The 12,547-nt window shown below is 42.8% G+C and overlaps 1 protein-coding gene across 3 annotated transcripts in view; it reads left to right on the top strand.

The window, feature by feature from the left end:
- The first annotated feature begins 2,477 nt into the window (after positions 1-2,477).
- Positions 2,478-12,547, top strand: part of safb (scaffold attachment factor B) — a 39,209-nt gene continuing 29,139 nt past the window's right edge. The window contains exons 1-8 of one of the 3 annotated variants that reach the window (XM_072699448.1): positions 2,478-2,814; positions 4,931-5,182; positions 5,448-5,513; positions 5,642-5,684; positions 7,439-7,895; positions 8,287-8,333; positions 10,083-10,539; positions 10,932-10,978. In XM_072699448.1, coding sequence (XP_072555549.1) covers positions 2,659-2,814; positions 4,931-5,182; positions 5,448-5,513; positions 5,642-5,684; positions 7,439-7,895; positions 8,287-8,333; positions 10,083-10,539; positions 10,932-10,978 — 1,525 coding nt within the window. In that variant the 5' untranslated portion in view covers positions 2,478-2,658. The remainder of the gene's footprint in view (positions 2,815-4,930; positions 5,183-5,447; positions 5,514-5,641; positions 5,685-7,438; positions 7,896-8,286; positions 8,334-10,082; positions 10,540-10,931; positions 10,979-12,547) is intronic. The other 2 variants (XM_072699447.1, XM_072699450.1) reach the window with 2 other exon arrangements.

Raw genomic sequence — 12,547 nt, 5'->3', positions numbered from 1 at the left:
ACTCTGCGTAAAAGGTCACTAATCAGAAAGGCTTTTGCTGTGGCTGAGAGATGGTAGCAGGGAATGGTCATTTTTCGCTGGAAACTGTATTTCCTGATCTTCACTAATAAAATTGGATTTGTTATGTATAATGCCTCTGGTCTTTATACATAGGCTTTATATATTTAATTCAAAACAATGTTGAAACAAAGTGCTCTGTCATGTCATGTCATGTCATGATAAATGCCACCTTGTCAATGGATTTATATATGGCTCATTAAAACCTTGGCAGTAATGATAGCTTTACATAACAATAAAGATGCAGGAAAGTCTGAATCATATGACAGTGATGCATGATTGATAACATCGGCCTGATCTGCCACAGTGTGCCACGCTAGCCACGTCCAATGGCATTCTAACAGCCGCTAGCCACGTCCAATGGCATTCTAACAGCCGCTAGCCACGTCCAATGGCATTCTAACAGCCGCTAGCCACGTCCAATGGCATTCTAACAGCCGCTAGCCACGTCCAATGGCATTCTAACAGATGTTGAACTTGCAATATGTATAATTTGATTAGAATTTCATGATCAGTGTTGACACACCACAGTGAATAACAACGAAATGTGTACTTAACCATATGTGACATCATGACATAGCAGGGGGCAGCTAATTCAGCACCCAGGGAGCAGTGCTTGGGGGCGGTACCTTGCTCAGGGTGATTTGCTGGTCAGGGATTCGAACCAGCAATCATTCAATGTGTGCTTCCTTAACCATTAAGCCACCACTGCCCACAATTTGGGTGTAACGTTTTCATGATTAATTGGTAAACACTCTTCTCTTTCAAGGAATATTTAGCACAATCCAGGGTTGGAATCAGTTGTTACCCAGGTTGAAAATTGCTGATAAATGTTAAATAAATGTAAGAGTTTGCAGAGTTTACCTGAATAAATGAATTTTGTAATACCATTTAGTTCATATAACTCGGTGGTGAGTATCGTTACCTCACACTCAGTATCGGCCCAAGCCCACGTGCAGCCCAGGGGAAGCTTTTTCACCACAGGAGTGGGTGTGGTATCGGTGGTTGCTGAGTCAGCGCCCTTCAGAAGATGGCTTGGGTTGACCAGCACTGCTCACACCTGTAAGGTTCAGGGTTCGAATCCCATCTGTGCTCTGTGTATGGCCTTTGCATGTTCTCCCAGTGTTGCCTAGGTTACCTCTAGGAATTCTGCCTTCCTCCCACCATCCAAACTCATGCAGTCAGGCGAACCAGTATCTCTGAAGTATGAGTGTGTCTGCCCTGTGATTGGCTGGGCGGCCAGGGTGTCCCACATTCATTAGCTTTTTAAAAGCAAAGATATGTAGATTATATGACTTTAGATGAACATGTGTTATAACGTCAAGTAAAATGTTACAGTGAAACAAAATAAACATGCATGTCTGCAGAGACTATTAACGCTGTAAAGCCCAGTTTGCCCGCTATGGCATTCCGGACCGTGTGATCACCGACAACGGCCAGTCAACAGTTCCGTCAGTTTAAGGAGGACTGGGAGTTTGCTCATTTTACATCCTCACCCAGACACCCCAAAGCAAATGGCAAGACGGAATCAGCTGTTAAAATTGCAAAAAAAGGCACTGCAGGGGTGGGGGCAAGGATCCATGGAAAGCCATCCTGCAGGGGAGCAACACCCCCACTGAAGGAATGAACAGCAGCCCGTCTCAGCGCCTGATGGCCAGGCGTCTCAAAGCCATGCTTCCAGTTTCCTCCTAGAGCCAATGTGTTGTGACTGATGTTCTGGAGGACCTACGCCACAAACGGCAGAGCTCCAAACTGATCCACGACAAAGCTGCCAGCCATCGGCCTGAGCTGGCTTCAAGCACCTGAATAAGGATGAAACCCCTGCCTGGTGATCACACGGGCATCCGGAAGCTGGGCACCTGTGTGCAGAAGGTTGCCCCTCGCTCTTATCTGGTGGGTGTGGATGGGTCCCTTTATCGACGTAACCGGGTCGACCTGCGGCCCGCTGAACCTGCAACATGGCCAGGACCCCATCAGGCTTTCTCACAACATGCCGGGAGTTCGGACAGCTGTTCCACCACTCCGGCCGCTGTTGTATCGTGTCCTGTGGATGGTAGAGTCTCTGCCGCAGACACTACATTGGAGGCCCCTCTTTCTCACACTCCAAAAGGCACCCCAGCCTTGCCGCAGGCCTGCACCATTACCCGGAGTGGGTAGATATCTCGTCCACCAAAATGGCTTCAAGAGTGACTCTTAGAAAAGCAATTGTGAAATGCACACAGGTTAGCCACATTAACAACTTAGTTATAAATAATGTTTAGGAATTGTTAACTTTTCAATAAACAAAAGGGATTTAACATTGTTCTTTATAGTCTTAAACAAAGGGAGATGTTAAACGGTCAGACTGCCATCTAGTGGCATTCCCCCACCTTTACGTATTCTTTCACATGTAATTCGCTCCGGCGCTGTCTGTTGTTATTCACTCGGGTCTCGAGGCTGGGATAACGGTGTACGTTATACGAGTTGCAGAAAATACGGAGCATTCTCCAGCGATCGCGTTGTCTTTATTTGTATCCGAAACAGCCTTTTTGTCCCAAGCCTTTTCGCCAGAAGCTGCAGCTTCGGACATCTAAACGAGCGGAACCGTTCGCATCCCGAACCATGGCTGAGAGCTCGTCTGCGTCGGACGCCGTGTCGCTTGAGCTCCCAGAGGGGGCAGGGCTGCACAAATTGTCAGAATTACGAGTTATCGATTTAAAAGCCAAGCTGAAACGGCGAATCCTATACAAGACTGTGTTGTCCAAGAGACTGAAAAAGGTGAAGAATGCTGTCCTTCTCGTTGTAAATTTGCACTATCGTGTAATGCAATCGCTGTTTGATTTAACCTCGCAAAACCATGCACGCAAACTCGTTTTTTAAAAATGGCTGGACATACAACGTGATTTGAAAGGACGGTGCTTGTGTAGCCGGATCGCTGATGTCAGACGCCATCGCAGTTTCGCATTTGGCACAGTTTAACCAATACAACATTTTATATAGTTAATAATCAGAAAACAGTTTTCCCGGGTTTCGTTTTTGGTCGGATTCAGGGGTGAAGCCTCGCCGGACCTGCAAGCCGCGGCACGCCGCTTGTCGCCGCTTTCCTGGCACCTTACGTTTATTGTGTTGTTAAGATGTTCTGAACGTGTACTGTAGATCACACACCTACCTAATTATCCAAACGTCATGGAAATACGTGCTTAGTTTATGACGAGTATTAAAGGAGGCGCCGTTTTAATTGTGCCAACACCAGAAGGCTTCAGGATACGTGAATCCAATAGTGCTGCATTGCTGGCTTCACAGGATCTTAACCTCCTTTATTGGTGTAGATTTCAGTAGTAACTAGTAAGTAATTAACGAATACCAGGCTGTAACGAATCATTACGAGTATTCAGCAATTGAAGGATTCGTTGCTGACAGTAACGAAATGACTGATCAAAACTCGCCATGCAGACTGTTGTTTGCGTCAGTTCTGGCTGGCATGCAGTGGCAGCTGGTTTCCATGATCTGAAGCCTGCGCTCATTGCCTGCATGTTGTATGGCCCACATACGAGTCTGATGGGGGGGGGGTCACTGCACTGACTGGCCGGAGTAATTAGTCGCCCATCGCCGTTCTAACGACAGAAGATATACGTACGTCTTAAGTTAATTGTAGTAACGAGTATTAGGTAACGAATACTGGACTGGGTAGTACTCGATTACTCAAAAGTAACGGATAACCACATCGCTAACCTCCTTACACTGATGTCAGGCTCTATTGAAAAGATAACTTTATAATAGTTTGCGTGTCATAAGCAGTGCTTATTGTATATTTTTATCTCTCTGATTTTGTTGTACTTGTGTCATGATGGTTTCAAGTTTACAGTCTACATTAAGGTGGTGTTAAATATTTAGTTGTGTAAGTTCTGGACTTAGGGCTTATTTTTGTGTTCTGAGTAAAAGGTCCTTTATGTTCTTATCAAAGGCGATTGAAGAAGAAGGTGAACCAAAATGTACCCGTTATGTAGAATCATGGACGTAGTTCTGATGAGTTTATTGGGAGTGGAATTCTACTGAAATAAAGGTAGCTGATTACGAGAAAGATCTCGGTATGTATGTTGATGCTTCCATGTCCCACTCTCGCCAATGTGGGGAAGCAATAAAAAAGGCGAACAGAATGTTGGGTTATATCTCTAGATGTGTGGAGTTTAAGTCAAGGGAGGTGATGTTACACTTATATAATTCCTTGGTAAGACCCCACCTAGAATACTGTGTGCAGGTTTGGTCACCATACCTCAAGAAGGACATTGCTGCCTTAGAAAAGGTGCAACGAAGAGCTACGAGAATGATTCCTGGTCTTAGAGGAATGTCTTATGAGGAGAGGTTAGCGGAACTGAATCTGTTCAGCCTTGAGCAAAGGAGACTAAGGGGGGATATGATTCAGGTCTATAAGATTCTAACGGGTCTGGATGCTGTTCAGCCAAATGACTATTTCAATATTAGTCTAAATACTAGAACTCGTGGCCATAAGTGGAAATTAGCGGGAGAACATTTTAAAACAAATTTGAGGAAGCATTTCTTTACACAGCGTGTAGTCAGAGTATGGAATAGTCTTCCTGCTATTGTAGTGGAAGCTAAAACCATGGGTTCCTTTAAATCAGAGCTAGATAAGATTTTAACAACTCTGAGATATTAGCTAAGTTCTCCCCAAACGAGCTTGATGGGCCGAATGGCCTCCTCTCGTTTGTAAATTTCTTATGTTCTTATGTTCTTATGTTCCTTTATCCCCTCTGCACATGGATGCATCTTTTCTTCTCGTCTTAAGCGGGACGTGTTTGTGCCTCCATGTGGAATCCGGCTCTTGTTTGGCTTTGTTTTGTCAACGCCAGCTGATAGACGCAGCTGTTGTTCACAGGAGGACCCGGACATCAACCTGGACAGTAACTTGGACAGCCTTCATGAGATGGACATCATGGACATGAGCGTGTTGGATGAGACTGGGACCGATAACGGCATCCCGGCCGAGTGCGACGACTCCGATGCCGACGAGATCCTCGACTCGCTGTCCAATGAGGGGAATGCCGAAGTGGCCCAGGACGAGCATGACATCATACACGACGAAGACTCGGGCTTCCCGGACCCTCTAGCAGACGTCCAACCCGAGGAGGTGATGTGGGAGGGGAGACAGGGCGGCGAATGGGATGTGGTGTTACTGGTTCAATGGGTTTCTGTGCAGGTGGCCATTTCCTGCAGGCAAAAAAATAGACCGGCAAAACAAATCGTTAGCATGTCGTTTGACAAGTTTTATTTAGCTCATGGCAGTGTTATGCTCTGATATGAAATTACAGATTTAAAAAGTTCGGGGATTTTAGTAAAAAGCAAACAAAAAAGAAACCTTGTGGGATTAATGCTCTTTATATTCCTCTAAACAGATTATGGACCCTGAAGGTGTTGATTTGGGAGTCGAAGATGAAGATTTGAAGTATTCGGCAAAAGAAGTATTTCTGAAATTTCTTTTTTCTAACATTTTTATTCATCAATTTTATCAAATTTTTGTAATATTTGGCTGTTCATTGTTCTGTATGCCTAGCTACAGTTAGCTAAATATGTTGTTCCTTCTCTCTAGGACCTGGAGCAGTTTGAATCTGAAGACGTGAAAGATGAAATAGGTACTGTTTCACATCTTTATGAACTCAAAAGCGCTTCGTGTCAGTCTTTGTTTCGTAAGGAAGTTGTGAGTTTTTCTTTCCTCGGGAAGAGACTGGAAATCCAAAGAGAATTACTGGCCTTGTGCTAGCCTGTTAACTATAAAGACGTCTTGGTGTTTTAAGACGTAATGTGTAATGCACAGTGAGTGCGCATCCATCATTGCCAAGTTGTGTGAAGTGGTTAATGGTGTTTAACACATGGCCAGTAATTTACACGGCCCGCTTAGTTTACTGAATGAGGTCCTCACTTAGTTGTTGCAGATGCTGTAGTGTTTTTAGGTTGTGGCAAAAGAAGATTAAGAAGTTCAGAAGAGAAGAATCGAAGAATGCCCACCCACGAAACGTTAAAGGATCCGGTTAATGTAATACATGCCTTGGAGATAACCCTCAATGGACCCATAAACAGCACCAGAGGGATTCTGAATTTCCAGTTAAGACAGCACTTCCTATGTCACGGAGACTCAGGAAGGCAGAAATGACGTGAAGATGGACTTTTTGGAGCACATGTGCTGGTCTCGCAGCTGCCTTCAGATCAGAACCTTTCGCTACTCGGATCAGGTGAAATGAGAGGGATTGCAGAGATCGGCTATTGGCAGGATTTAAACAAAAACAGTTGCTTGGTCTCTCTTTGTTTTTTCCAGTCTCTCGTTGTTAGTTTTTGTTTATACAGTGGTACCTCAGTTCTCAAACCCATTAGAACTCGAATTTCTTAAAAGTCGAACCAACTATTTCGAAAAAAAAAATTACCTATCTGAATCTCAGAAGTCAAACCGTGAACGCCAATCTAAGATAACTTGTACGCGCTGGGAAATGAGTCGTGCGTCACGTCTCTCAGCGGAAACAAAGGGTGACGCTTCAGTCTGAGCCTCGCATTCGCTGTGATAGCACCGTGCATGTTTACACTAGCTGAATACAAATATTTAGACAGTAAAAATACATTTAGACAATGACAGACAGTAACAGTAATTATTATTATATAATAAAATACATTTCAAAATAAAGATTTCTTGTTATTTATTTTAATATTAATAATAAACCATTAATACATTTTATTATAATAATATTGTCGTGCTGAGCAGGGACGGAACGGAGACAAAGGCGCAGACGTCAGGGTATCGGGGAATAAGGGGTTTAATTACAGGCAAGGCAGGCAAAACGCAGACGGACAATACAATGACCGGACTAGGGAAACAAACTGAAAGGCGGACAAAATACAGAGGACTAATGACAACAACCAGAAACAGCTGCTCACACAGGGATCCACACGGGGTTAACGAGGGGGCGTGGCACACGGAAGGAGCCGGCGATCCGGGCAGGACACATTGTTTGGATACGTTTATTTTCTTTCTTTACAAATTACTGTTTTGATAAATGTGCTTAGATGTGTTTAGTACATTATATGCTCTTCTTGTTTTATCCGGTTCATTTTGTGTTTAAATGCTAAAAAAACATGTTTAGGTGTAATTTTTTGTGGGCGGGAACCAATTAATTGGTTTTCCATTATTTCATATGGGGAAAATTCAATCAGAACTCGAACTTTTTAGGATTCGATCCAGAGTTCTGAACAGATTAAGTTCGAGTTATGAGGTACCACTGTATATGGAGGGAAAAGCAAAGGGTCACCTCCTGTCCCAGCCTTGCCAGTTCCACGTAATGCTTGCTGTGTTTCAGAAGTAATTAAACTCTGTGCCATTCTATTCCTATTAAATCCATAGAAAATGAGAAAGTAGCCGGGTCTTGTAAATCTGAGCCGCTTAAGGAAGACCCCCTGGAACAGCCGTCCGAAGAAGAGCCCACCGCCATCGAGGGCTCTCTGAACGATGAACCGGAGGAAGACAATGTGTCCGTCGCCATTAACGCTGATGATGCCTTCAATTTGGAGAGCGAAGCGTCGGCTAGCGACATGGAAAAGGGCGAGTCGAAAGAAAGCGAGGGCAAATCGAAAGCGGAGGACAAGCACAATGTTCAGGAGGACGTAATGGACACGGACAATGCGTGCACGCAGGCCTCTAGCTTAAGCGAGCAGGGTTCGAACGAAAAATGTGCTGTCGAGTCGGAAGCGAAGTCAAAAGCGGTGGGTGAGGAAGATGGCAGGAAGACAGAAGAGAGCGCTGCGGAATCCACGGCAGTGAAAGAGTCCTCCTCTCTTGAGGCCGATGATCAGAAAAAGAGGTTTGTTGTTTTCTGTATACTAGAACAATGGCTATCTTTGTTATAGTGGCTCCTTTGTTTATGAGCTTGGTGCACTTTGGAGGTAAAATGGTCTCCGCATTTTGTCTCAAGTTTTTTTTTTTTTGTTATTTTTATAACTCCCCTCATCGTCATTCCCATTCCCCTTCTTTCGTAATATGCTCAGTGTTTCTTGGGCCTTAACGTTGGCTGTCTGACATTCTGCCCATCCTTGCTGTTCATGTCGCGTTATCGTAACGCAGCACACGCCAAATGTGCTCGTAGGCCGCACTTCCGCTGTCGTGTTCAAGGTAGGTGTTTCCGCTCTGGACGTGTGTGACCCCCGCTGGGGGTAAGACCTTTCCGGATGCTGACATGTTTTCTCTCTCTCTAGCACTGATGAGGAAAAAGGTAGCAAGCCTGAATCAAAAGATGGGGAAGGTGAGTGTCTTCCCCCCCCACACTTTTTCTTTTACAATGCGATTTACGTCAGTGAGTCTTTCATGTAAACATTGCATCAGATTTGTTCTACCTGCCAGCTTTTGTTTTCTGTGTTTCACGGTGTCCGTAGCCTTAAGGCTGGTTCATACTTGACGTGGACGTGCCACCACACACACGTGACAGTAGTGGTGTAATTTTCGTCACAGTCCGGGCACAAACCGTACAAGTTGAAATGACACGGACTGTCTGTCCAGTCGTGCAAACGCCCCATGATCGTTCATTGGCCAGGAGAAAAGTAGCAGAAGGTCAGGAAGGAGATAGGAACAAAGGTCCTTTATAATCTTCTTTTTGTACACTCTCTGATCAGACTGAAAACAAACAGCAGATTTGAAGAAAGGTTGATGAGGAAGTTACTTTAGTTAACTCTCTGGAGTCGGCTGTCCCAATGGCGGGATCTGAGAAATTTTGCTAAACTGTTTAAATAAGTTTTTGTCATATAAACATTTAAAATACATTTCAAAATAAAGATTTCTTGTTATTTATTTTAATATTAATAATAAACCATTAATACATTTAATTATAATAATATTGTCGTGCTGAGCAGGGACGGAATGGAGACAAAGGCGCAGACGTCAGGGTATCGGGGAATACGGGGTTTAATTACAGGTAAGGCAGGCAAAACGCAGACGGACAATACAATGACCAGACTGGGGAAACAAACTGAAAGGCGGGCAAAATACAGAGGACTAATGACAACAACCAGAAACAGCTGCTCACACAGGGATTCCACATGGGGTTAACGAGGGGGCGTGGCACACGGAAGGAGCCGGCGATCCGGGCAGGACACATTGTTTGGATACGTTTATTTTCTTTCTTTGCAAATTACTGTTTTGATAAATGTGCTTAGATGTGTTTAGTACATTATATGCTCTTCTTGTTTTATCCGGTTCATTTTGTGTTTAAATGCTAAAAAAACATGTTTAGGTGTAATTTTTTGTGGGCGGGAGCCAACTAATTGGTTTTCCATTATTTCATATGGGGAAAATTCAATCATAACTCGAACTTTTTAGGATTCGATCCAGAGTTCTGAATAGGGCTGGACAATAATTCGATATCAATATATATCGCGATATAATTTTTTTCAATAACGGTGATACGATTTTTAAACACATTTCCGATATTTCGATATACATATATACTGTATCATATAATATACAGTATATGAATAATCAGCCTGTTTTAGTTTAAATGGAAATATATTATTGTTAATAAGCTGAGTCTGAGAGTTTTATTTATTTGATAGTTTATTTCACATTTCTTGTTTGTAAAGGCTAAATACAAATAAAAAGTGAACCTTATTTTTTTTTTGTACTATTTTTATTTTTTTAAAAATTATATAATTTTAATAGGAGGAGCCTGGAGGTATTATAGACTTTGCAAATTCAGTTTGCAGACATCCATTGTGTGTGTCCTCGGCAGTTTTTTCTTGAGGCTTTTTAATATTGTCCATATCGATATCGGAATTATATCGTATCGACCAAAATTAAGAAAAATATCGTGATATAAATTTTTGCCATATCGTCCAGTCCTAGTTCTGAACAGATTAAGTTCGAGTTATGAGGTACCACTGTATATGGAGGGAAAAGCAAAGGGTCACCTCCTGTCCCAGCCTTGCCAGTTCCACGTAATGCTTGCTGTGTTTCAGAAGTAATTAAACTCTGTGCCATTCTATTTCTTTTAAATCCGTAGAAAATGAGAAAGTAGCCGGGTCTTGTAAATCTGAGCCACTTAAGGAAGAACCCCTGGAACAGCCGTCCGAAGAAGAGCCCACCGCCATCGAGGGCTCTCTGAACGATGAACCGGAGGAAGACAATGTGTCCGTCGCCATTAACGCTGATGATGCCTTCAATTTGGAGAGCGAAGCGTCGGCTAGCGACATGGAAAAGGGCGAGTCGAAAGAAAGCGAGGGCAAATCGAAAGCGGAGGACAAGCACAATGTTCAGGAGGACGTAATGGACACGGACAATGTGTGCACGCAGGCCTCTAGCTTAAGCGAGCAGGGTTTGAACGAAAAATGCGCTGTCGAGTCGGAAGCGAAGTCAAAAGCGGTGGGTGAGGAAGATGGCAGGAAGACAGAAGAGAGCGCTGCGGAATCCACGGCAGTGAAAGAGTTCTCCTCTCTTGAGGCCGATGATCAGAAAAAGAGGTTTGTTGTTTTCTGTATACTAGAACAATGGCTATCTTTGTTATAGTGGCTCCTTTGTTTATGAGCTTGGTGCACTTTGGAGGTAAAATGGTCTCCGCATTTTGTCTCAAGTTTTTTTTTTGTTTGTTATTTTTATAACTCCCCTCATCGTCATTCCCATTCCCCTTCTTTCGTAATATGCTCAGTGTTTCTTGGGCCTTAACGTTGGCTGTCTGACATTCTGCCCATCCTTGCTGTTCATGTCGCGTTATCGTAACGCAGCACACGCCAAATGTGCTCGTAGGCCGCACTTCCGCTGTCGTGTTCAAGGTAGGTGTTTCCGCTCTGGACGTGTGTGACCCCCGCTGGGGGTAAGACCTTTCCGGATGCTGACATGTTTTCTCTCTCTCTAGCACTGATGAGGAAAAAGGTAGCAAGCCTGAATCAAAAGATGGGGAAGGTGAGTGTCTTCCCCCCCCACACTTTTTCTTTTACAATGCGATTTACGTCAGTGAGTCTTTCATGTAAACATTGCATCAGATTTGTTCTACCTGCCAGCTTTTGTTTTCTGTGTTTCACGGTGTCCGTAGCCTTAAGGCTGGTTCATACTTGACGTGGACGTGCCACCACACACACGTGACAGTAGTGGTGTAATTTTCGTCACAGTCCGGGCACAAACCGTACAAGTTGAAATGACACGGACTGTCTGTCCAGTCGTGCAAACGCCCCATGATCGTTCATTGGCCAGGAGAAAAGTAGCAGAAGGTCAGGAAGGAGATAGGAACAAAGGTCCTTTATAATCTTCTTTTTGTACACTCTCTGATCAGACTGAAAACAAACAGCAGATTTGAAGAAAGGTTGATGAGGAAGTTACTTTAGTTAACTCTCTGGAGTCGGCTGTCCCACTGGCGGGATCTGAGAAATTTTGCTAAACTGTTTAAATAAGTTTTTGTCATATAAACATTTAAAATACATTTCAAAATAAAGATTTCTTGTTATTTATTTTAATATTAATAATAAACCATTAATACATTTAATTATAATAATATTGTCGTGCTGAGCAGGGACGGAATGGAGACAAAGGCGCAGACGTCAGGGTATCGGGGAATACGGGGTTTAATTACAGGTAAGGCAGGTAAAACGCAGACGGACAATACAATGACCAGACTGGGGAAACAAACTGAAAGGCGGACAAAATACAGAGGACTAATGACAACAACCAGAAACAGCTGCTCACACAGGGATTCCACACGGGGTTAACGAGGGGGCGTGGCACACGGAAGGAGCCGGCGATCCGGGCAGGACACATTGTTTGGATACGTTTATTTTCTTTCTTTACAAATTACTGTTTTGATAAATGTGCTTAGATGTGTTTAGTACATTATATGCTCTTCTTGTTTTATCCGGTTCATTTTGTGTTTAAATGCTAAAAAAACATGTTTAGGTGTAATTATTTGTGGGCGGGAACCAATTAATTGGTTTTCCATTATTTCATATGGGGAAAATTCAATCATAACTCGAACTTTTTAGGATTCGATCCAGAGTTCTGAATAGGGCTGGACAATAATTCGATATCAATATATATCGCGATATAATTTTTTTCAATAACGGTGATACGATTTTTAAACACATTTCCGATATTTCGATATACTGTACATATATACTGTATCATATAATATACAGTATATGAATAATCAGCCTGTTTTAGTTTAAATGGAAATCTATTATTGTTAATAAGCTGAGTCTGAGAGTTTTATTTATTTGATAGTTTATTTCACATTTCTTGTTTGTAAAGGCTAAATACAAATAAAAAGTGAACCTTATTTTTTTTTGTACTATTTTTATTTTTAAAAAAATTATATAATTTTAATAGGAGGAGCCTGGAGGTATTATAGACTTTGCAAATTCAGTTTGCAGACATCCATTGTGTGTGTCCTCGGCAGTTTTTTCCTGAGGCTTTTTAATATTGTCCATATCGATATCGGAATTATATCGTATCGACCAAAATTAAGAAATATATCGTGATATA

This window comes from Paramormyrops kingsleyae, chromosome 15, assembly GCF_048594095.1.
Source record: "Paramormyrops kingsleyae isolate MSU_618 chromosome 15, PKINGS_0.4, whole genome shotgun sequence".
Classification (NCBI taxonomy): Eukaryota; Metazoa; Chordata; class Actinopteri; order Osteoglossiformes; family Mormyridae; genus Paramormyrops; species Paramormyrops kingsleyae.
The sequence above is the reverse complement of the archived record's forward strand: the minus strand, read 5'-3'. Positions and strand labels throughout refer to the sequence as shown.